At 44.0% G+C, this 25,365-nt stretch overlaps 1 protein-coding gene across 2 annotated transcripts in view; it reads right to left on the reverse strand.

Annotated features, from left to right (window-relative positions):
• Positions 1–25,365, reverse strand: part of PAK3 (p21 (RAC1) activated kinase 3) — a 182,963-nt gene that overhangs the window by 18,707 nt on the left and 138,891 nt on the right. For both annotated transcript variants that reach the window (XM_081964001.1, XM_081964002.1), the window contains exons 3-7: positions 22,689–22,789; positions 9,664–9,817; positions 6,813–6,850; positions 4,255–4,386; positions 2,742–2,904 (exon numbers count right to left, since the gene is read on the reverse strand). In XM_081964001.1, the coding sequence (XP_081820127.1) occupies positions 2,742–2,904; positions 4,255–4,386; positions 6,813–6,850; positions 9,664–9,817; positions 22,689–22,789 (588 nt within the window). The remainder of the gene's footprint in view (positions 1–2,741; positions 2,905–4,254; positions 4,387–6,812; positions 6,851–9,663; positions 9,818–22,688; positions 22,790–25,365) is intronic.

A 25,365-nucleotide genomic window follows, 5' to 3' on the forward strand; every position in this document is an offset into this window, starting at 1 on the left:
TCATGCAATTGGAGATGTGCGCACGCGCATGAGCTCACCCATCATTTCCACAGCAGATTCCAAACGGCTCACAGCACAGTAACGGCCTGGGGGTTGGGGACCCCTGACCTAAATGAACCTTGTTTTGATTTCTGTATTTATTGTTTCTTTAAGGATTATCAATTATTAATTGTCCTTCTGCAAAACTGGGCTCCTTCAGGAAAAAGAGATATCTAAAAATAATAATAATAATAATTATTATTATTATTACTACTACTACTACTAGAATCATAAATAATTCCATTATGATTCTTTCTATCCAAGGACATCCAACATAATTCAGACATAAGAAGACTAAGCACTTAGTCTTATATACCCCTTCACGGTACTTTACATCCCTCTCTAAGCGCTTTACAGAGTTGGCCTCTTGCCCCCAACAATCTGGGTCCTCATTTGGCCGACCTCGGAAGGACAGAAGGCTGAGTCAACCTTGAGCCAGTGAGATTTGCACTGCCCAATTGCAGGTAGCAGTCAGCTGAAGTAGCCTGCAGTACTGCACTCTAACCACTGTGCTACCTCAGCTCTTAGGCATCAACCCAAATCAGTTTAGGTGCCAGGATACAACAAAAGAGACTGAGAATTGATTTCAGACAAATCACCAAGTGCGAATTTAGAACCTTGGCATCACATCCAAGGTTCCAACCCAACAGATCTTCCAAAAAGTATTTTCTGTCTTCCCTACAGCGGCTGAAATACTGAACCATCTTTTTTAGGGAAGTCAGAAGGGTCAGCTTCTCAACCTTTTGCCATCTAGTTAATTGCATATCCAGTGCATAGACCACGTTCAGCAGGGCTTTGGGTAGACAGTGAAATTCAATGAGGTAAGGTTCGCTCAAACTTGTTTTGTTCATCTATTTTTCCTTCTATAAGCACACAGATATGCACACATATACAGACGGAGAGAGAGAGAGAGAGAGAGAGAGAGAGAGAGACAGAGAGACAGAGAGAAAGAGAGAGGTAGACAGAGAGAGAGAGAGAGAGAGAGAGAGAGAAAGAAAGAAAGAAAGAAAGAAAGAAAGAAAGAAAGAAAGAAAGGAGAGAGCCAAATAAGAATATATCAAAATTTCAGAATCAAAATTTCAATAGCAAGTAATTTAATCAAAGACCAAAATGTTTATTATACACTCAATACCTTGGTGTATCATTTTCCTTCATTCCTTCCAGTAACTAATAATGATAGAATATCCTCCTCCTTTTTATATCCAATACTCGAAGGTATTAAATAATAATCCAATTATCTTAAATTAGATAAACATCAGTCTATTGAAATAACACAATGTATCAGGATTTATATTAACACAATAAAAAGGGGGGGGGAGGTGCATGATGGGTCCCTTTTCTTTTATGGGTTATTACCAGCAATGATCATTAGTGAGACATTGTCTGACATGATTTCAGAAAAGAATTAACAATGAAGTTGAGGAGAAATAGACTTCCGTGACATCTTTATAAAGACAGGTAGAAGAAAACCATGGAGATACCAGAAAACGTAGCTAACAAAGGAAGGAGATATAGCCTAGATTTTTGTTTTTAATCTTAATTCATTCTTAATTCTTTTCATAATTAGCCAGAGAGACGTGTAGTTATTCAGGCTTCAGAAGCCTGACAGAGACTTCAAGCAAGTTTTCCATCTCCAGTTCAAAGTTGGCTCAAAGGAAAACCTTTGAGCATGGTAATCAAGCGCCTACTACATTATTAAAGGAAGAGAAATGAAAGTCAACAATAATCAAGGAAGCAAAATGAGTTTAGGGATTCAGGGCAGCGAATCAGATTGAACTGGGCTTCATTAATAGCGCTGCTGAGACATAAATGTTTTGCTTCACAATATTGCACCAAAATGGCCTTTTTACTGACTAGCATATGGGTTGTTCTTATTTTCTAGATTTCTTATTTTTTTATTGTCTGGCATATGGCTTTAATTTTCTATTTATATTATACACCACACAGAGTTGGCTGGAATGGAATTGGAATGGAATGGAATGGAAGTTAGTTAGTTAGTTAGTTAGTTAGTTAGTTAGTTAGTTAGTTAGTTAGTTCTGGCCAGTCAAACTGAGGTTATAAGTTGCAAACTGAATGGTTGCATTGCATACATTCACCTGGCTATTGAATTAAATCATTTCCTGAATTCATGCAATGGTTTGAGCCACAAACTCCCTGAAGAGCATGGGTTTGCAAAATTATAAATTGTTTAACCAAAAGTAAAAGAAGAGTCCCTCCAGATTTTACTCCGCTAGTTGTTACTGGCATTAGAGGGTGGTACTCATCTCTGTTTCAACGTCATTGAGCCAGTATTGTCCATAGACATTTTCACAGTCCTGGGGCCAGTATGATGTCAGGGAGCAGTGTTACCTTCCCACCAAAGTGGTACCTATTTATCTACTTGCATTTGTATACTTTCAAACTCCTAGGTTAGCAACAACTAAGGCAAGGACAGGAGCTCACCCATTGTCTGGTGCTCAAGTCTCAAACCCGCAGTGTCTTAACTGCTGAGCTACTCTGCCTGATCCTTATTATGTTATGTGAGAAATGCAGATGGTTGACCCTAGCCTGATGCAATGTAACATGTCATGACAATGTAACTTCTCACTGTAATTAGAAGACCTTAAAACTACTCATGGTTGTTCTCATTTCTGTCATTTTCCTAACTCCGTTATGTGATTTTGTCAGCAAATGACTACAACAAGAGAAAAATAAATGCTCACTTAATTTCTCTAGAATCTCTTCGTCGGTCATCTTGGATTTCTTCCGTTGCCGATCTGTGTTTCTATACAAAGTGCTTGTGTTTGAATTTTCAGGCTGGGGGACTGTTGACTCTTTCACTGTAGCTGGTGAAGCAACAGGCTCTATCACCGAACGTGTGTAAATCTGAAACAAAGAAACAAAGAGCTGAGATTGGTGGACCCCAAACAAATCCGTTGTGAATTGTCTTGCAGATGAGAACCAGTGGTCTTCTGCCCTTCCACAAATACTCCATTCCTTTTCATACATTTAATTTGGGCGAGCATGGAATGGATTTCAAGACTTCTAAGATGTTTTTCCATTTGTGACTAAACGCCAGAGTAAGAGGTCTTCTTCATCTTTTCATGCACTGACAAAATGTTGGAATTGTTGTGGTCCACTGGTGGCCTACGGAGCTGGCAGCAGAGTCAGACAGTGAGGAGGTTGGGGAGGAACATGGGTGAGGCCTGGAGTCTGGGGAAGGCTTGGACAAGGGCTCTGCGTCGGAGGCAGAGAGGGGGCGGGAGCCATCTGTGAGTTATGGGCTGCCTCCGGAGCCTCCAGAGTTGGACATTAGTGAGGCAGAGGAACAGGGGGATCCTATTCCCAGTGCACACATGCGCAGAGCTGCCAGAAGGCAAGAACAGTTAAAACAAAAGGGGTGACCTGGGAGTAAGGCTTGGAGATGATTGGCCCTTCCCATAAGATATAAAAGAGGAGCAAACAGACATGAGCCTTTACAGGAAGCAACTTTGTTCGTTCTGGTTGGTTTAAACTCTGAAGCTCCGTTTTGACTCTGTGCTCCGTTTGGCCTTGCAAAACTAATTGGCAATTAGGTCTTTGGCAGTGTTTCAAGGGAGATAAAGCCCTATCCCGAAAGACTGTGACAGACTTCTGTCGGACTCTTCACAGACTGTTTATGACTCATTACCGACCGGCTGTGAATAAACATAATTCACAGCCGTTTAAATAAAAAGAGGGGTTTGGGGACTGTGTGGTTTTTACTGTCTCAGGATGCCTAGGTCAGAACAGGCATTGTCAACTCAAAGATTGCAAAGTCTTGGGTCAACAGATTAATTTCAGGGGATGGATACAAACCATTCTTTATCCCAAAAAATATCTCGACATCAACAATAAGTGTGGGCTCTTTGCTGTATTATGGATTGTCTCCCTCTGAACTGGGCCTTGTGCTAGGAAGGGAAATTCTGCATTTAGCTGCCTCAAATCTATTTTTTTTTTATAAAGTAATCCTGGTTCTCAGAAACACTCTTGAAAATGAAATCTGTGCTTAAAAAAAGGTAACTCAACTAAGTCAGAAACCTGGAGAACAACACACTCCCCTTCCCCTCGAGCTATATAGGCGAAAAACCTGGACAAAGCAAAGATTATGATTTTTTTTATTAAAAAAAAAACTAAATTCTGCATCTGCTGATTTTTCCTTCCTGGCCTCCTTCAGCATTCAGCAGTCCTGCTGTGATAGCAACCAAAACAGCTTACTGATTTAGTATGTTCTGGGCGTGGGGCGATCACGGGGGGTGGCTCATTGTCGTCCTCCTCCTCTTCGTCTTCTTCGTCCTCTTCTTCTGAAACTGGGGGAGCCAGTGGCGGCTCCGAAGCTGTTTTCGTGCTCTAAAGGTAAGAATTGCAGAAACTGATGAAGTTTCATCCCATCTCAGTCCAGTTACAAGACTAAGCACGCTATCTCTTTAACTTCTCCTATCTTGATGTTTCCACCACCCATCAATTCCATGTCTCTGCTGTTGAGATTACAGGAAGTGATTCTCAGCTATGGCAACTTGAAGATGTGTGGACTTCAACTTCCAGAATTCCGCAGCCAGCATATTGGCTAGGGAATTCTAGGGAGTTGAACTCCAGCATCTTCAATTTGCTATGGTTGAGAAACACTGATATATTTTAAAACAAACGTAGTGCACCAATTGATTGTTAGATATTATATGCCATCTGTATTATGCCATCTTGTATTATGCTATCTACACAGTGTGGCACAAAGTATAGATGGGTTTATTTTAACATGGAATTCTTTTGAACCCTGGCTTATAACACTGTAAAACTTACAGCCTGTAGAAATGTTGAGAAATGGGAATCCCAAATGATAAGATTATTATTGCAAGTGAAAGTTGATAACATGTGTTTGTTTGTTTGTTTGTTTTATTTTATTGGATTTATATGCCGCCCTTCTCCCAAAGGCCTCAGGGCGGCGTACAACATTAAAAAACACATATCACAAAAGTTAAAAGGAAATTAGATAAATATCCAAAAAAAACACAAACCCAATGGCTTATAACACTGTAAAACTACAGCCTGTAGAAACGTTGAGAAATGGGAATCCCAAATGATAAGATTATTATTGCAAGTGAAAGTTGATAACGTGCAGATTGGCAGGGATGGGCGAGGTGTTGTACAGTTTCCCATTGCTCTCCATATGATATTTTTATTCCTAATCTGTTTTCCTAATCTGAGAATTTCTAGGTGTTCAGGAAGAGATTGGACAACCATGTCTTACTTAATGGTATAAGATCTCCTGCTTGAAGTTGGATTAGAAGACTTCCAGGATTCCATCCAACCCTATTATTCTATATTATTTTATAGCAATAGTTAAACTGGCTGGGGTCTGTCGGCAGCCTGCAGCAGCAGAGACGGACAGTGAGGAGGTTGGGGAGGAACATGGGTCACTCCTGGAATCTGGGGAAGGCTCGGATGAGGGCTCTGCGTCGGAGGCAGAGAGGGGGCCAGAGCTATCTGGTAGTTACATGCTGCCTCCGGAGCCCCCAGAGTCGGACATCAGCAAGGCAGAAGAATAGGGGGAGCCTGTCCCCAGTGAGCGCATGTGCAGAGCTGCCAGAAGGCAAGAACAATTAAGAAAAAAGGGGCAACTCAGGAGTAAGGCTTGGAGATGATTGGCCCCTCCCATAAGACATAAAAGAGGAGCAAATGAATGTGAGCCTTCGCAAGAAGCAATTAGTTCATCTAGTCAGTTCAAGTTTTTAGAAGTCTTGTTTGACTCTGTGCTGAGTTTGGCCTTGCAAAACTAATTGGCAATTAGGTCTCTGGCAGCCTTCCAAGGGAGATAAGGTGGGTGTTTATCAACATTCCCCTGAAAGACTGGGGCAACTCGAGCAGACATCTGTTGGACTCTTCATAGACTGTTTGTGAAGCCTTGTGGGCTGTGAATGACCATAATTCACAGCCGTAAAAGAGGGTTTGGGGGACTAAGATTGTGATTTATGCTTTCTCAGGAAACCTAAGTCAGAACAGGGTAATTCTGGGAGTTGAAGCCCATATATAGAATATAGAATAACAGGATTGGAAGGGGTATTTAGAGGTCACGTCCCTTATACAGAAGCAAGAATCATGCAAATTTTAATCACAATTTAAACACAAGAATTAAAGTAAGCTACCAAATCTTGGAAATTGTGGTTGGGACCTTCAGCTCTATTTCATTAGAGAGTTCATTAAGGCTGAAAGTTTCTTAGAATATTTTGAATGTGTTCATCCCATGCCATTTGCCACTAACAAATTCATCTCCCACCTGTGGACTTTATATCTTGAGTTTTGTTTCTTTCTCAGCCTCTCTCACGCTGGAACACACCTGGTTTGGAGAAATCTACATTTCGTTGTACCTATCAATATTTAAAATGTAGCCATGTTGGAAAAAATTTCCCATCTGCAGAAGCATTTGTGCTCTGTAGACGTGTCTATTTCACAGAAGCTTTGCAATATGCCTCTCTTATCTGCCGCCAGGGTAGAGTCTTTGTTATCTAGCTGGCAGGGCAAAATTAAGTCATGCAACATGAAAAATGTCCCCCGATCAGTCATTCAGCATTAAAAGCAGGACCACTTGCATGTAATGCAAAATTAGTGTGAACTACATTAAATATATTGGTAGATTCTCTTGCTAATGTGCATTCTACTCATTTAAAGAAAGGTTTTCACGAAAGGGATCATTTTTACCCCTGTATACAGCAAATTAAGCCAGAAAACAAAGGAAATTCCAGAACATAGAAATTCATTAGCAACCGAGAGAGGGTACTTACCGAGGGATGGGCTGCAATGTAGCCATGGGCACTTTTATCTGCAATGGGCAAAAGAAAATCTATGGTGGTTTGGTAGATCACAAATGGTTATTAGAAAAGAAGAAGAAATAAGAGCATCTCAGGCTTCAGGGTCTACCTGGATCAGTGATGGCGAACCTTTTTCTTATACCAAAATTGTCACTTTATTGCGTACACGTGTCCACACCAATTCAATACTTCCCACCCACCTCCGCATGCGCACGTGACAGCCAACTCCCGTGCGCATGTGTGCATGATGCCTCTCCAGGCCTCAGATGCTTTCCTGAAGCCTGGGGAGGGCAAAAATGGCCTCCCCCAGCCCCTCTGGAGGCCCTCCAGAAACTGATCATTTCCCAACTTCCGGTTGGCCTGTTGGAGCCATTTTTCACCCTCCTGAGGCTTCAGGAACGCCTCCGGAGGCTGAGGAGGGTGAAAAACAGGCCCAATGGGCCAACCGGAAATTCAGGAACAAACATCCGGTTGGCCTGTTGGGCCTGTTCGTCGCCCTCCCCAGCCTCCGGAGGCTTTTCTGAAGCCTCGGGAGAGCGAAACAGCCTCCCACTGTCCTCCAGAAGGCCAAAAATCAGCTGACAAGTGCCTGCATGCATGTCGGAGCTGACGGCTGGTGTGCCAGCAAATATGGCTCCATGTGCCACCTGTGGCACATATGCCTTAGGTTCGCCATCATGGACCTAGATGGTGAAGGTTGATTCTGCCACAAAATGATGTAGCATGGAAAAGTTTTTTGTTCAGTGGACCAGCTTATCAATTAAATCTTCTTTTGCCAGATTTTATTTCATTGGCTATCCCACTTATAATCTTCCTTGTTTCCATCAAGATAATACTATCTATCCCAAAGGATGCCCAACCTTGGCAACTTTAAGACTTGTGGACTTCAACTCCCAGATTCCTCAGCCAGGTCTTAAAAGTTGCCAAAGTTGGACACCCCCGGTTTATCCTCTGAGCTTCTCCAATCTTCCTTATTCTCCATCTTTTCTATTTTTATTTCCTCCTCCCAAAGATAAATAGCAAATTTGGAGAATCATATGTGGGTGGGGGAGATATATCTATTTTTATCTCCCCTCCCCCAGATTATATTTTTTATCCCACTTGTCATCAACAATTTGAACTTCTCCCAAAGACATTGCTAGGAACAAGATTGTGCAGTCTATAGTTCCCGACCACATGGCATCTTCATCCCCACATTCCAGAGCTTCCCATCACCAACCCATCTTCTTGAGGTTGCCCTCAACCTCAAGAAGTCTACTCTCCCCACTTCTACTCTCCCCCCTTCCCTTCTTTTTATTTGATCGTGCTTCTTGTCTGTCATCTTTTCTTTAACTGCTTCTTCTGCAGCCCTGTCCATCAGAGGTGGGTTGCTCCCGGCATTACTGCCAGTTCAGTGCGCGCAAAACTTTTGCCCCCCGCGCACGCGCATTTGCACAAAAATAGTTCTGCACATGCGCAAAACATTTTTAAAAAGAAATAAATACATTTGTGCAATTACAATTGTTATGCGCATGCGCAGCACCGAAAATCAAGGTGGCGGCCCTGTAAGAGAACCAGTTCGGGGCCATGGCAGGCCTGGGTTGCTGCAGATTCCAGCAACTCAAGCCGCCAAACCACTATCGGTTCGGCCGAACTGGTCCAAACTGGTCCACCTCTGCTGTCCATACTGTCAAAGTTTGTTGCATAAATTCAAATCCAGAAAGCACACACAGCTAACTGATGCAGCTGGATTCATTAGCTTCTTTATATATATACATAAGAAGATGTGAATAAATGTACAATACCAAGTAAACCCAAGGCAGGAGAGTTATACGCAAACACAAGCAGTTAGTTTTATATCAGCAGACAAGCGCAGACAAAGTGCTTAAGTTTACTTCCCAGAGCAGTAGACTGCTTCAGTTTCGTTTCTCCTAACAGTGAGGACGAGTATCCCGTGGCACAACTTGCCTTCAGAAGTTGTGGGTGTTCCATCACTGGAGGTGTTTAAGAAGTGACTGGACACTCACTTGTCTGAAATGGCATTGGGCCTCCTGCTTGATCAGGAACTGGACTAGTAGACCTCCAAGGTCCCTTCCAGCTCTATTCTCATTGATTGATTCCCATTTTTGACCTTCTCAGCTGACTTCTGACAAGCAAAGCCAATCAGGGAAGCCAGATTACCTTAACCACAGTGCATTGATTTCACATCTACCTGGATTCTCTCAACAACCTTGGCAGAAAAGGTCATAAAAGTGACTCACTTAACAAGCGCCCTGCTTAGCAATGGAAATTCTGACTCCAATCGTGGTCATAATTGTTTGGGTTTCCTAGCATAATATGTGAATGCAGCTAACCCATCTCTAAACTATAGTTATCTGTCCTCAAGTCAGTGTTGACTCCTAGGGACTAGATAGATAGATGTTCCTCATGATAGCCTCTCCTCAATGGTCAAAGTTTTTGTACCAATATGGACATCCAAGTGCAACCTTTTCTTCTCACTCATGATCAGTGGTGAAATCGATTTTGTTTGCTACTGGTTCTGTGGGCGTGGCTTGGTGGTGGTGGAGGTTATGTGACTGGGTGGGCGTGGCCAACTTTTTTTCACTTTTTAAAGCATTGTTTTGCTGCCGGTTCGGGTGAAGAGATAGGAAAAAAATGCTTTAAAAAGTAAAAAAAAAAGGTTCAAACGATTGCACAGCACAGCTGAATGTCACGAATTTTTTTTTTCACTTTTTAAAGCTTGTTTTTAACTGGTTTGGGCAAACCTTACCATTTTTTGCTACTGGTTCTAGAGAAGCGGTCGCATTTCACCCCTGCTTGTGGATGGCACATGACCTTTGCTTACCTCCTGATGTAAAACTCATATATTTCTGATTGTTGACCGTCTCTTTGGAATCGTAGAATTTGAGAACGTCTAGAACGGCTTGTGGGTTTTTCTTCTGCTCCAGTTTGGTAATGTTGGAAGTCTGTAATAGCCTGGCCCACTGCTCAGGAATGCCCTGCAAAAGCCCAACAAGACAGGTGAGGCCTCAAAGAGGATTCTGCCCAAGCTCAGGCAGATGTTCTGCTAAAACAGTTCCTTAAACAAGAAGCCCAGGTTACCTGTAAGCCTGTAAGCCGTTAAAGCTAGACAGTTTACAGCAGCTGCAATCATTCTCTCATCCTCTCTTAAAACAAAGAGCTAATACCTGGATCCAATTTTAAAACAAAATAAAACAAAGAAATTTATGATTGTGGCAAGAAAAGAAAAGTGCATGAAATTCATCCTGAAATCAATTATGGCAGGAAAATGGAACTAACTCCCTGTGATTCAGGATTGACGTACACCCCCTCTTGACTAATTTAGAGGTAAACACAGCGGGCTTTAGGAACCTTACACTGGATATTTGATGCAGAGCTTTAAAAAGGCGCTTTCCTCAAACAGTAAGTAAGAGCAGATCCAATCGGTGTAGGAAATGCCTCCTGGATGGAGGCATAGCAGATACCTGCTGGGGTAGGAAGCATCTCCTGGCTTGGACTTCAGGAACCATACCACAGATGTGAAAGGGGACACATCCACTGGTGGGATTCATTTTTTTACTACCGGTTCTGTGGTCGTGGCATGGCTGGGTGGGCGTGGCAGGGGAAGGATACTGTAAGAGCTCCATTCCCACCCACTCCAGGAGAAGGATACTGCAAAATCCCCATTCCCTCCCAATCAGCTAGGACTCAGGAGGCAGAGAATAGATGGGGTGGGGCCAGACAGATGTGGTATTTACCGATTCTCTGGACTACTCAAAATTTCCACTACCAGTTTTCCAGAACTGGTCAGAGCCAACTGAATACCATGGACACATCACATCTTACTTGTTAATTGCACACTGCACCTCATGCTGTGCACACCAACCTTAGAGGCTCCTTCCTCCCGCCAAAAAAGGCTACCATAGAATCATTGGGCTGGAAGGGACCTCGGAGGTCTTCTAGTCCAACCTCCTGCTTCAAGTAGGAGACTTTATACCATCCTGGGCAAATGACTGTTCCATCTATTTTTGAAAACCTTCAGTGATGGAGTATCCACATCCCCAGGAGGCATGCTATTCCACCGATTCATCCTTCTCATTGTCTGGAAATTTCTCCTTACTTCTAGGTTGGATCTATCTTTGACAAGCTTCTTGCAGAGGGTTTAAGAAATGTTTCAAAACATCCAGTATAATTTCCTGCCCTCTGGTAACAACCCTTTCTTTCTGCTTCCTATGGCAGTGATGAAGACACCAGCAGCAGGTTGTTGTTAAGTGCCATCCTCTTCTTTATGCCACTGCCACCCCCTTGGTTGGTCTCAGTGGTACTCAATGACATTTGGCAACCCATTGCCCCGTTTTCTTAATTGCCAGATTCAGCTTAGGATCCTATTGTTTCTGTTCTAAGAGATTGTCTGCAAAAAAAAATGAGAGATGAGATGGTGCTTGGTGGGAAGGGCGGTCCGTGATGGGAAAGTGAGGAGGAAAGCAAACAACAAACTCTACTGCACACACATGAAGCCTGCGATCGCAGCACTAAAACATCTCAAAGAAGCCACTTATTTTGGGCCTGTGACGCACCTCAGAGAGTTTCCCTGTATACATCTGTGAGCCACAGAGAGCTGGCTGCAATGGATGTAAATAAAGAAAGAAAAGAAAAGTTAAAACAGAAGGTGGGGGGGGGGGGAATCGGAAGGCGGGAAAGAGATGGAATCCAGTGGAGCAATAGGTTTCCTATCTAATTGAGCGAAGTAGCAAACACAGGGGGTCATTCACAAGTTACTAGGGATGGGTGAAGATTTTGAAAAAAAAATACCAGAGAAAAATCTCACAGCCCGAAGTTGGAAGCATCGTTTTCTCACTTGGAAAGAACTGTGGGGCTCTAGCTAACATCATTTCTGGTTTGAGGCTAGCTAAAGAGTCATTTAAGTAGCCCTATAATTGGATCAGAGGTGGGTTCTTATCGGTTTGGTCCTGTTCGGCTGAGTAGGTTGTAACTTGGCCTGCCACATCCCCGAACCGGTTCTATCAATGGTGGCACCATCTTTATTTTCGGTTCTGCACATTCGCAGAACAATCTTCATTGCAAAAATGTAATTCCCCCCCTTTTTAACGTGTGCATACGCAGACCTTTTTAAGTGCAAATGCGCCCGTGTGTGAGCGATGAACCAGCAGTAATGCAATCGGCAACCCACCCCTGAATTGGATGGAGTGCTTGATTTTCCAAAACAGGAGAGGAGGGATTGGGTTGAACAGATGAGATTTTCTTTTTTCCTGGACAATTCTGAAAGGGTGCACGGCAAACATTTTACAGTACAGTTATAAAGAGGCTTCTTTGCAAGGGAAAGTCAACGGGTTCTAACAAAACCTCAGATGATGTGGCTTCTGGATAGGACCCCTCATGTCTTTCCTGGACACCTCCTGAAAAACTATGGATCACAACATGTTGGTTTAGAAAATGGGCAGCTTGAAAAAAAAGTTCTGTATTTAACTTTATACCGTGTTTCCCCGAATGTAACACAGGGTTTTCTTTTGACCCCCCCAAATAAGCACTTGGCCTTATTTTCGGGGGGGGGGTCTTATTATTTCTGAGGTGCAGGAGGCAGCGAGCGTGGTCACCTCATGGCTGCTGCTGTGTTGCAATATTTTCAGGGACGGCTTATTTTTTTGGGAGGATTTAATTTAGTGCATGCACTCAAAAGCCCGATTGGGCTTATTATCCGGGGAGGTCTTGTTTTCAGGGGAAAAGGGTAGCATAACTAGAATGGGTCATCATTGCACAAAATCTTTGTCAGAAGTATAGCTCAAAAAGAAATTATTGGCCTGAAATGGAAGTGTTATTTCTATCATCTAAAGTTGCACTTTCTTTTTAACTCCTTCAATCAGAATTAATTTAAAGTACAGGGGAACATAACTTGATGCCAACGTGTCACCTCCCCCGGTGTTTAAAATCAGCACTGCCTGATTTTTTAAAATTCATTTAGTATTTTTTTAAAAAGAAAACACTGGCATTCTCAGCCTCTCTCTGAGGGAGATGGGCAGTTTAGAAATATGAAATATTAATTAATTCTGAAAGGAAAGGAACTAGCCTGTAGAATAGAAGTCTTCAAACTTGGCAACTTTAAGACTTGTGGACTTCAACTCCCCGAGAATTCTGCTGGCTGGAGAATTCTGGGAGTTGAAATCCACAAGTCTTAAAGTTGCCAAGTTTGGGGACCCCTGCTGTGGAAGCATCTTCATTTAGAATGCTTATGGGCCTTTAGAATGCTTATGGGCCTTTAGAATGCTTATGGGCCTTATTTGGGCATTCTTAGTAAATAAAAAATAGGTGGCAGCAGGAGAAATTGGGGAAAGAATAAGCCATGCAAATCCCAAAGGTGCGTTTCCAAAAGATAAGTGGGCTTTCTTGGTTTTTTTCCCCCTTAAAATGTCTCACTTCTCATCCAAGAAGCGCCTTCACTTCTGCAAGCAAATTTCAGTTCAGTTCTGTTCCAAACTTCAGTTCTTCAAGGGAAAAAAAAAACAAGAAAGACCAGTTACCTTTTGAAAAGCACTTTGGGACAACCATGACCTTGGTGATGGAGAATTTCCATAAATATTAAGCCATGCAAGTGTCTTCTCATGGTGCCCACGAAGTGCATTTAGCAACAGCCCCATGTGTTCTAAACTTTTAGAAGGTGCCCACAGCACTTAAAATCTTGCCTTGTCCCAAAAACTATGACATCATTGCTTTAGTTCCAGATTGCTGTTTTCCACTCCAGTACTGAATCTGGATCCTTCTGCATATAAGACAGATGTTTGAATACTTCAAGGCTACCAAAGTTGGACCATCACTACGAATACAGAAAACTCTTATCTGTTCACTGACATCTTGTGGTCATCCCGATTACCAAATCCATTATGCTGGTCAGTCACAAAGAATCAGGACTACACATTGAATTCCAATTAAGCTGCTTTATTGCTCACCCTTATACTCAAGAATCTAGTCAACTGACAGCATTAAATTGAGTTAAATAAGAGTTAGATGAGGTAGGCAAGTGTAAATGGAATTCAGGAGGGGTTGGATTTGGAGCCTTTATGGACATGTAACGATTCTAGGCTTAGTTCTCTCTTGACTCTGTCCCCAGGATATGCCTCTTCTCTTACAATGCTTGCCCATATTAACACCAAATTATACTCTTTCATTCTCTGATCTTCTATTCTAGACAGAACTTAAGAGTGCATCTTCTTAAAATCCAGGTTCCCTCTTTTATGTCAAGGCAGCAATATTATGGCAAGAGAGCTCAAGGATGGAGAAAGCTGTTTCCCCTATTCACCTTTCATCAATTTGTTCAGTGTTTTGTGTCCTGATTTTTGTCGTTCACCGTGGTGCCAAGCAACAATGAAATGGCAACGGGACATGCAGCATAATCACAAGCAACCTCATGCCACCTGATGTTCATGATTGAAAGCCAAACTTCAGAGCAAGTGTCCCCGGTTATGATTTTTGGATATAGCTATGAGCAATGCAAGCAATTCAGCCAGGACAGTGATTGGGCCTGAATGTCAAAAGAAGAAAGAAAGAAAGAAACAAAAATCCCTGAACACATTGGACACAACTCATGAAGCTTAACACAGACAGGATGATGGCTTTCCTCTGAAATGAAGGAGGAACATTTGCATAGATTTAGAATATGCCTCCCCCCAACACACTTAAGAGAAAGAATATGAAACAGAGGGGAAAAAATTTTTTGGCCAAAAGTCCTTAGCAGAAGAATCCTTGCTGCAATAAACTTATCATTAGTTTTTTTAAAAATCAGAACAGTCCTACAGAAAAACTCATTTAGTGCAATGACCCACAAAAATGCTTTAAATTTTTTTTAAAAAAATCAGAAGGAATAAAAGAAGAGGTTATTTTTTTTCATGCCTTTTAATAAAAAGAGACAAGACACATACAGTATGGAAACATCATCAAATATTTGTAACGTATCGTCTGCTGTGAATGCTAACATTTAGAAACCTTGGTGATAATGCAACAGGCATCCTAGCCAATTGGTAGGAACTAATTATTATTACAATATAATATATATATTATCTTCAATGAAAATATTGAAAAGCATAGGAAAGATAACTTTTAATATTACTATTTTTTAACAGCAGTGTTAATCTATTTTAATATTATATCAGCCTGCTCCATCAGATCTTGCAAGGGGGGGGGTGTCTGCTAGGCTATGAGCTGCTTTGGTGGGTCAGAGAAGATGTGCTTTCTCTGCTGTGATGTCAGCAGTGGTGAAATTCATTTTTCTTTTTACTACCGGTTCTGTGGGCATGGTTTGGTTGGCGTGGTGTGGCTTGGTGGGCGTGGCAGGGGAAGGATACGGCAAAATCTCCATTCCCACCCCACTCTGGGAACAGCCAGAGGTGGTATTTGCCGGTTCTCTGAGCTACTCAAAATTTCCGCTACCGGTTCTCCAGAACCTGTCAGAACCTGCTGAATTTCACCCTGGATGCCAGTCTTATAGAATATCCTTCCCCCCCCCAAAGTATTAGAGATATATTTGAAAGGGCTCTAAATAAAATCCACCAATTTGTTGACCAGCTGTGCTCCAAAGATAATTTTAAAATCCTCTCAAATTATTTTTGAGATGCAAACATGTGGAGAATGTCACCAAACTACCGAAGCAACTCCACAAGTACCTACCTACCTACTGTATTTCTCTCTCCCCCCCCCTCTCTCCCTACCTACCTACTCTCTCTCTCCCTACCTACCTACTGTATTTCTCTCCCCCCCTCTATCTACCTACCTACCTACTCTCTCTCTCCATACCTACCTACTGTATTTCTCTCTCTCCCTCTATCTACCTAACTACCTACTTTCTCCCTCCCTCCCTATCTACTGTATTTCTCTCTCTCTCTCCATCTACCTACCTACCTACTCTCTCTCTCCCTACCTACCTACTGTATTTCTCTCTCTCTCTCTCCCTCTATCTACCTACCTACCTACTCTCTCTCTCCCTACCTACCTACCTACTCTCTCTCTCTCTCCCTCCCTTCCTCCCTACCTACTGTATTTCTCTCTCTCCCTCTCTCTCTCTCTCTACCTACCTTCAGGCTGGGTTTTGGGCTTAAAGCATGGTCGGACCTGTCGTCTTTCTATAAATCTTGGTATGGGTGTGTGGAGTGCTGACTTTGTTTCAGTAAGTGGAATGATTGGTTGTGTGGTTGTATCATGATTGGTAGATTGGTGCTGATTGATGCTGGCTGTGTGTCCGTTGTTGTTTCATGTTGTAATGGCCTGGGTGGTGGGTGGGGCTCCTTTGTTGACTAGGGCTGGTTTCCAGATGTCTGGTAGGCGGGAGGTATTGTCACGTTTATTCACGTTGTGGGGGTGTTTCTCTATTTTGATGGCTTCCATAATTATTCTCTTGTTGAAGTGTTCACTTTTGGAGATTAACCTGGTTCCTTCAAAATTAATTTCATGTCCTGTAGCTTTAAGATGCTGGAAAAGGGAGGAAGTTTTTTTTCTTTTTTTCTTACTGCGTTCTTGTGTCGCATCGCAGAACACTGAATTTGGAACCTGCTTATTCAATAAGCTTGCAAGGTGATCGATTTCTGGAAACAATTATGGGATTATGGAAGTAGGAGCTTTGGGCTCATAAAAGAATAAATTATCTGGTGATTTTAAGGATACTCCAGTAATCCCTTCCTTGCTGTAGAAATTGGCCCCATATAAACAACCATCTTAGAATCATAGATTCATAGGGCTGGAAGGGATCTCAGAAGTCATCTAGTTCAATCCCCTGGCTCAAGGCAGGAGACCTTATACCATCTCAGAAAAATGGCTGTCTATCTTCTTCTTCAAAACTTCCACTGATTAGAGCATGCACAACTTCTAGAGGCAAGCCACTCCACTGATTAATCGTTCTCACGGTCAGGAATGTTTTCCTTAATTCTAGGTTGGATCTCTCTTTAATGATCGTAATGATTTACAGGCCATTCTGTTAACCACAAGCTCCTGATAGAACAACCAGTCCTTTTCAGAATTACTCTCTCCAAAATTGGATTTTTCATTTAAACCCCCCTTGTTCTTTTTAAAAATCTCCCTTCCGGGGCATTGTATAAAAGGCTCCCGCCTCCTCTTTCTTAAGCTCTTTTGTCTTGATAAATCATTTACTGTATTTTTGGGAGTATAAGATGCACTCTCCCCCCCTCAAAAAAAAGAGGCTGAAATTTCGGGTGCATCTTATACTCCGAATGTAGCTTTTTTCAGCCCTAATGAGGCACTAAAGAGTGAAGCGATCTTCCCTGCTTTGCCTGCTTTTCCCATTGCTTCTCTCTCTCTAAAGATCAGTCAAAGCTGACCAGACTAATGATGCTAGCCAGATGAATACCTGGTAGGCAGAATTTCCCCCCCCCCTATTTTCCTCCCCCAAAACAAAGATGCGTCTTATACTCCGGTGCGTCTTATACTCCAAAAATATGGTGATTTATTTCCCAGTGGTGCTAAGCAAGGAAGGATAATGTGTGGTACTCCAGATATGCATGAAATCCCTGATCTGTCTACCATCAGACATTAAGACTTCTGTCACTTCATGTAGAAGAGGCTGCATCAAAATGGATTTCTCCAGACTTTGATGGAGAAAAAAATTGAAAACCAACAAGACGATATGGCTGATTTATTTTCTGTGACACATTCTTCCACTGACTCTTCCCAGCCTGAGCAGCCTAATAATGTCTTTCCTTGGGAATGAATCAAAGCCAAGGAGACAGTCTGGCCTAGTGATGAAGGAACCAGGCTAAAAATTGGGAGACCGTGAGTTCTAGTCTCTCTTTAGCCATGAAAGCTGGTTGGGTGACTTTGGGCCAATCTCTCTCTCTCTCTCAGCCCAATCTACCTGACAGGGTTATTGTGGTGGGGAAAATAGGAGGAGGAAGGGGTGGTGGAAACGTTCGCTGTTTTGAGTTACTTGTAAAAATAATAAAGGTGGGATACAAATAAATAAATAACTGTGCCCCACAGTAGGGGGAAACATGATTGGTTAAACCAGCAGCGAGAAAGTAATTCAGGATGTGCAAAATTGTTTATGTGAACAGAGAATGTTCTGTACAAGAAACAGCTGGTTGTGGGAATCTCTGCCTAAGTCTATGTCATGCCTGCAAGCCATCTTTTCTCTTTGGATTTCACGTCTGCCACACTTTCTACTGTGGGAAACTGGGAGGAGGGATTATGTGGAGTTGGGTAGTATGCAGCCATAATAACATTCTTTTTAGAAAGTCAAGGTCGACTTTGTCTCTGCACCTGGCCAGATCTGGATGGGAGGAAGCTGTCTTTGTGGCAGTGGGAGATTGGACCATGTGATGGAACTTGTGGGTGTTGGGGCAGAATCTTGAACTTTCAACTGGGTGGGAAAACCTGGAAGCTTTCAGATTCGGGTTTTCCCAGATGTGCCAACATGGCTCTCTTAATAAATTGGAACTTTGAGGAATCCTTTGCCTCGGACTCTGGTTTACTTCTGGATGCTATTTGGAACCCTGACATTCTAAAGATATGTACTTCAGGTTTGAGCCACATATACAGGTAGCCCTCGACTTCTGATTATTTGCTCTAATAATAGCAGCTTCAGGCCTGGATGGGATGAGGCCTGGATGGGATGTGGATTGGAGACCACCAGGAGTTCCTTGGAATGTGATATCCAGGGGGGCTGGGAAAAAAACCACCCTAAAAGAAAACAGTATGGCTGGTGGGGAATCCTGGGAGTTGAAGTCTACCCATCTTGAAATGGCCAAGGTTGAAACACTGGCCTAAACAATAACAAATTCAGCAATGTGCTTTGACCACATGCCAGAAAACCACAACTCTCAATCTCTTTTTTCATTTGGATTTGTTCCCTTGTCAATATTCAACATGTAGGTCAAGTGATATCTGGAGGGTCACTGTTTGATGTTCAATACCAAATGTAAGTTCCTCAGGTATCCTATGAGCTGGATCAACAGAGCATGTTCAGATCTTTTTCTATAGTTATTCATAGCTCATAGCCTTCCCTCCTTTGGGGAGGGAAACGACTAACAATGGGTTACAAAAAAGTCTTCAGATCCATATGCCTAGATAGGTTTCAACGTTGTCCTCCATTAAGGTTCATGATGGAGTCATGTGTAGCTGTTATCTGGAAGGCAGACTCAGTGTGCCTTGGGTCAGGTTCCAAAGGAACCTTGATAACTTCCTCGAGGTGTAGGCACATGGCTGTAGAACTCCTTCATTGTTCTTTTGTAAGAGTACTGTGGCCATTGCCACATCACTGGCGTCTGCTGAATAAAACCCGCTTTTAAATTCTTTTCTACGTATGCCCTCATTTCTGTTAGCTCTTGTGGGGTCATAGAATAAATTCGGGGCTTTGGCAGTTTAGCCCCAGGGAGTAGTTCGACTGAACAATCTCTGGGGCGGTGAGGGGGCAAAGTATCACATTCCTTTTCGCTGCATACATCTTTTAAGTCTGCATATACCTGAGGGAATCGCTCCTCCCCAGCTGTATGTACCAATGGCACCGTAGCTTGGAATCCCACTGGACCCTGAGTCATGGTTTGCGCCTCATGAGGAGGGGGTTCAGGACCAAGGCTTATTCTGAGATGCCTACTACCACCACCCCACCATATCGTGGGTCCCCACTTATCCAGCCATGCCAGGCCTAGTACAATCTCCTCTGTAATGTGTGGAACCACTACAAAACGCAAGAACTCCCAATGGGGCCCTATCCGCAATACCACCTGATCAGTTACATGTGTAGCTAGTTGGCCTCCCAATAACGACTCGTCTATCTGGTTAAAATGCATTGGCCTAGCCAACATCCTGAGACCCACCCCCAGGCTATCAGTGACTCATTAAGCAACGAGTGCACCCTGAATTAATCAGGTCTGTACATTGTTGTTGCCTGGCCGCTTCCACCACTACCTGTATCACAAACGGTTTGATAGGCTTTGTTATCATCGGGTCGGAACTCTCCCCCCCAGTCGCTACCACTGGTATTGAGCATATCACCCGATGGGCTGGAGTCAACTGGTATAGGAACTGGTTGGCTCGCCCCGTGTGTCTTCTCCTGGCCATGCCTCATGCTCTTCCTGGCTCTCTTTTTTTTTCCTTGGTGTGCTCACGGACGCTGTAGGACCGGTCTCATGGCAGACTGCTGTGGGTTGCGGGGTTTTCGGGGCAGAGTTTCCTCTGATACAACGCACCTTTTGCAGTCTTTGTCCTCACTACCCCTCTCCCGTCCTGGCTTATCCTCATGGAATGCTATAGCTACTTCCATGGCGGCTTGGAACCATGTAGTCAGTCTAGGTGGCAACCCACTGTAGACGTGGGTCCGGCATAGTGTTCGGTGAAGACCGGCCTTAAAGTAGTGCACCACCAACCTCTCTAGCCACATCATCACTTTACTGGCCAGACGCCGGAACTCTCTGATGTATTCAGCTACTCGCTTCCCTTGTTGTCTTATAGCCCGCAATTCTGCTTCCGCCCGCTTGATTTTGGTAGTATCTTCAAACCTCTCCTGCAATGCCATCAGGAACCGACCAATGTCTGTGAGTCCCACAGCATGATGCCAATGTAGATCAATCACCCAGTCAGCAACCTCTCCGTCCATCACTGACATCACGGCCATCACCATGTCCCACTGTGATGTATAGCCTATGGCCATAACAATCTGTGTGATCTAGCCTAAGAAGAGGGCCACTCACACCGTCAAACATAGCCTGTATTGCTGGTGGATCCCAGAATTCCATCACTCTGGGCTCATCAACAGCTGGAGACCCTCTCTGGGTAATGCGAGGGTGAGGTCCAGAGCTCTCCCATGCCGCTCGTCTCCCGCAGGTGTCCTGGGAAGCTTGGGGTAAACCTAGCCCAGGCTGCTGACCTCCTATTCTTGTGGCCCCTTGGGCACCATACTGTTCTGAATTGATTATGCTGGACTGTCCAAAGACTTCCCCTGCCAGTTGGGATCCATGTTCCAGGGACCCTCTCCAACCACTGCCACGTCCATTATCTTGGAAGCCCACTGGCCCAAACCTTTCCTGCAGCATCTGTAGAGTTGGGCTGTTCACCGCAGTGGTGTAACTCCAATCGTCATCTGAGCTGCGCCTTTCACACCATTGGGCAAAATGGGATCCAAAAGAGGTGATCTGGGGAGCATGAGGTGGTAAGCCTCTGTGGTCCTGAGTCTCTGGCAAGTCCAGACACCAATCCCCTGCATGGACGTGGCCCACATCGGGCTCCAGAGGTTCTGTTGTAGGCTTCCATGCCACCAAGGGGTTCTTAGACCTTACATCCAATGGTGCCTGTCCTGCTGGCTGGACACAGCCTCCAGCACAGTTGTATCAGTTGCCACGGCAGACTCCTCCAAGCCCCCAGCCTCCAACCCAAGCACTGTAGCTTCAGCCATGGTGGGAGCTCTGACAAACTGTCAGGTTCCGAAGGGTTAATGAAACCAGCCAAACACAGAAACGGTTTGTAAATGCAGTTTGTATTCTTCCTTCGGCACCAACTGACCAACAAAGCACTAAGGCAATGAATGAATTGTCAGAGCTGCCACCCTGTGCTCCCCACCATCTTTTATAGTTATTTAGTAATTAGGATAACCTGCACCTCGCGTGTATGCGCACCCATCTCCTCGTAACCCAAAACAAACACCACCTGGCAATTAATCGTGGATTGTTGTCAGTCAGTTATCACTAGCTTTGTAGATTTACTCAGCTGTTTGTGTAGGAGTGAAGCCTGGTGAGTCTTGGCAGCTGGCCCAAGTTTCTCCCTTGAATGGCAGCTCCCGGCCTCTGGGCTGGCTGGAGTTGACACCTTGAACATAACTACGGCACAGACCAGTGTTGTCAAACCTTTTCGGCACCAAGTGCCAAAACGGGAGTGCGTGTGTGCATGCAGGGGAAACCGGAAGAGCAGCTTTCCAGTGTGCATATGCGCGGGAGCGTTCAAAACCAGAAGAGCATTTCCCTGGTGCGCATGCATGTGCCAGGAAGCTGAGGTTCTGGTTTCCAGAACACACTTGCACGCTAGTTACCTGGTCTTGCAGTTTTGGGTGCACATGCACACATGAAGACCAGCTGCCTGGCATGCATGTGCATGCCAGAAACCATAAAGCCCGGCTTCCCGGTGCACGCATGCATGCCCAGAAACTGCTCTTCCAGTTCCCAGTGCTTCCACACACAAAGACCAGCTGGCTGGCATGCATGTGCGCACCGGAACAGCAACAGGCGATGGCTGGCGTGCCCGGAGAGATGGCTCTGTGGGCCACTTGTGGCACGCATGCTATAGGTTCACCATCCCTGGCATAGACCCCATGTGCATCCCTGTTCTAATGAATGCCACGCAGGTGGTTAGCACTGCCTCTATTCTCACATCCGTTTCTGCATTCAAGAAATACAGGTAGTCCTCAACTTATGACCACAACTGAGCCCAACTTTTCTCTTGCTAAGCGAGACACTGGTTAAGTGAGTTTCCCCCCATTTTATGAACTTCCTTGCCATATTTGTTAAGTGAATCACAGCAGTTAAGTTAGTAACACGGCTGTTAACTGAACCTGGCTTCCCTCACTGACTTTGCTTGTCCGAAGGTCGCAAAGGGGGACATTGCAAGATCCTAGGACATTGTAACCTGTCACTAATACATGCCAATTGCCAAGCACCTGCCTTTTGATCACATGGCCATTAGGGATACTGCAATAGTCATAAGTGTGAAAAACGGTCATAAGTCCTTTCCCCCCCCAGCGCCGTTGTAACTTTGAATGGTCCCTAAATGAACTGTTGTAAGTCGAGGACTACCTGTGACGGTAGAGGCCCAAATGACTGGGGAAGGAAAGGGTGTAGAAGGTAGGCAGAGAAAGAAGAGAAGACTTACTGTGAATTCCCCAGTGACGGCATCAAAGCCAACATGGATTGTGTGTTCGAAGTCTGAAGGGAGAGAAATTTCGGGACGCTCCTTTTCTTTCTTCTTATTGGCTAGGGGCAAAATGTTAACAGCCATTTATATTTCTGTGCAGTCATTTGTTCATCGATTTTCCTGTCTGGTTTATTCAAAGCAAGGAACAGAAGGACAGGGAGAATAAAAATAAAATTGGATTCAAAAGGATCCTTGGCAATATAACCTGAAGGAGTTTTATGCATTGATCAGATTTCGGAAGCATTTTCTGCTTCGCTGCTTAACTGAATGGAAATACCGATAAAGGAGAATATTTGTAGCTCGGGGGGTCCATGGTGCTCACTGAGCTTACTTGTTTTCTTGCAGGCATTTCATGACTCAAACTAGGTAGCATTATCAGGGCTAGAAGGGAGGGGGTACGATGGAGAGAAAGAAGAGGAGGTGGAGGAGCAGGTGGTGGTTGTGGAGGAGGAGGAGGAGGAGGAGGAGGAGGAGGAGGAGGAGGAGGAGGAGGGGAGAGGGGAGGGATGCTTGGTTGTTTTCTTGCTGATGTTTCATTACTCAAAAAAGTTAACATCACCAGTGCTTGAAGAGAGTGAGGTATGGAAGAGGAGGAGGAGGAGGAGGAGGAGGAGGAGGAGGAGGAGGAGGAGGAGGAGGAGGAGGAGGAGGAGGAGGAGGAGGAGGAGGAGGAGGAGGAGGAGGAGGAGGAGGAGGAGGAGGAGGAGGAGGAGGAGGAGAAAAACTGGGGTCCTTGGTGCTCTCTCAACTTGATTGTTTTTTTGCAGACGTTTCATGATTCAAACTAGGTAGCATTATCAGTGCTAGAAGAGAGTGGGGTATTGTGGAGAGAAGAAGAAAGAGAAAGAAGAGGAGGAGGAGGACTGTGTGGTCCTTGATGTTCTCTGAGCTTGGTTGTTTTCTTGCAGATGTTTCATTAACCATAACAAGGTAACAGACATTTCATTACTCAAACTAGGTAGCATTATCAGTGCTAGAAGGGAGTGGGTATGATGGAGAGAAGAAGAAAGAGGAGGAGGTGGAGAAGGAGATGGAGGAGCAGGTGGAGGAAGAGGATTGCTTGGCTGTTTTCTTGCAGATGTTCCGTTACCCAAACAAGGTAATATCATCAGTGCTAGAAGGGAATGAGGTTTGCTCTCCCTTGTAGCATTGATGATGTTACCTAGTTTAGGCATTGAAACATCTGCAAGGAAACAACCAAGCTCAGAGAGCACCAAGGTCCCCCGAATGGAGATAACCCCCCTAACAGCACCATTTCAATGAGTTTTCCCAGAGGTCCTAGTAGCCTGGATCACACACGACATTAAACCATAGTTTGCTCATGATCCTGATATAGAAACCATCAATGATGGCATTGTGTGTGCTATCATTTAATCTTCAAAATTATGCATAAAATCTTGGCTTAATCCCGGGTGACTGGAGCTGTCTATACAAGAGATCTGTTTCCTCTGTACAAGCCCCATGTCCTGTGCAGGAGCATCCACAGGGAAATCAAAATAGCACTTAAATACGGTGACAAAAATTATGTTTTTGGAGTAATTATGGAGATACACACGAAGGAATATATAACCACATGAAAAAAAAATTATGGAGAAATGTTTATTTTTAAAAATCTCAGAAGAAACCGGCTATTGTTTCTCTTTATAGATATGCCAAGGTCCCATAAAGGTTGAGATGCCAGCAAGGAAATTCAGCATAGATCAATTATCAAGTCTCATCTTAATAAGGCTGCATAAGTAATGCCTTCATTGAAAAATTCATTTAACCCAAGAATTAAAGATGGGTCGGAAAGTCTATATTTAACCTCTCTATCTAAGGAATGGCAATTTCTTTTCTTTTCTTTTTTTTGCCAACATCACATCCCTGCACTTAAGAGGAAATGAATTGTAATGGGAAGACAAAGCACAACTTAAACACAAAGACGTCACTCAACTAAACGGTCTACCAAGACACACAGAGAGATTATTTTGGGACTCCATATGACAAGTACCTCATCCTGGAGTTCAAAATAAGTAACTGAAAAGTGCTGATGCTCCAATGGATGCACTTTTAAGGAACTTTCCACATGCTCAGAATGTGGATGCACGTCCTCTGAGTTATATGGTTTGAGCATGCTACCTTGTCATTTGACAGCATTGGTTCGTGGCCCAGAGGGGGTCTCAACCTATCCAACTGTGGCTTAGTGCCTAGAGGTTGGTTCAGCAAAAAATTGCTAGGTCTATAACTTATGAAACTCTTTGCTATAAATCAGACCTAGGGCGCCAGGGCCCCACATGGCCCTTTGCCTGTCCCTGTCTGACTTCCTTGGGGTCAATCGGAAGAGTCCAAGTTTCTATGGCCCCTGAGGAAAATAACTGCTCCAAATGGTCTGCTATATAAAGGTAAAGGTTCCCCTTGCACATATGTGCTAGTTGTTCCCAACTCTAGGGGGCGGTGCTCATCTCCGTTTCAAAGTCAAAGAGTCAGCACTATCCAAAGTTGTCTCCATGGTCATGTGGCCGGCATGACTAAATGCCGAAGGCGCACGGAACGCTGTTCCCTTCCCACCAAAGGTGGTCCCTATTTTTCCACTTGCATTTTTAACATGCTTTCGAACTGCTAGGTTGGCAGAAGCTGGGACAAGTAACGGGAGTTC

The sequence above is a fragment of the Natrix helvetica genome (genome assembly GCF_964273705.1).
Source record: "Natrix helvetica genome assembly, chromosome: 11".
NCBI classification, from domain to species: Eukaryota; Metazoa; Chordata; class Lepidosauria; order Squamata; family Natricidae; genus Natrix; species Natrix helvetica.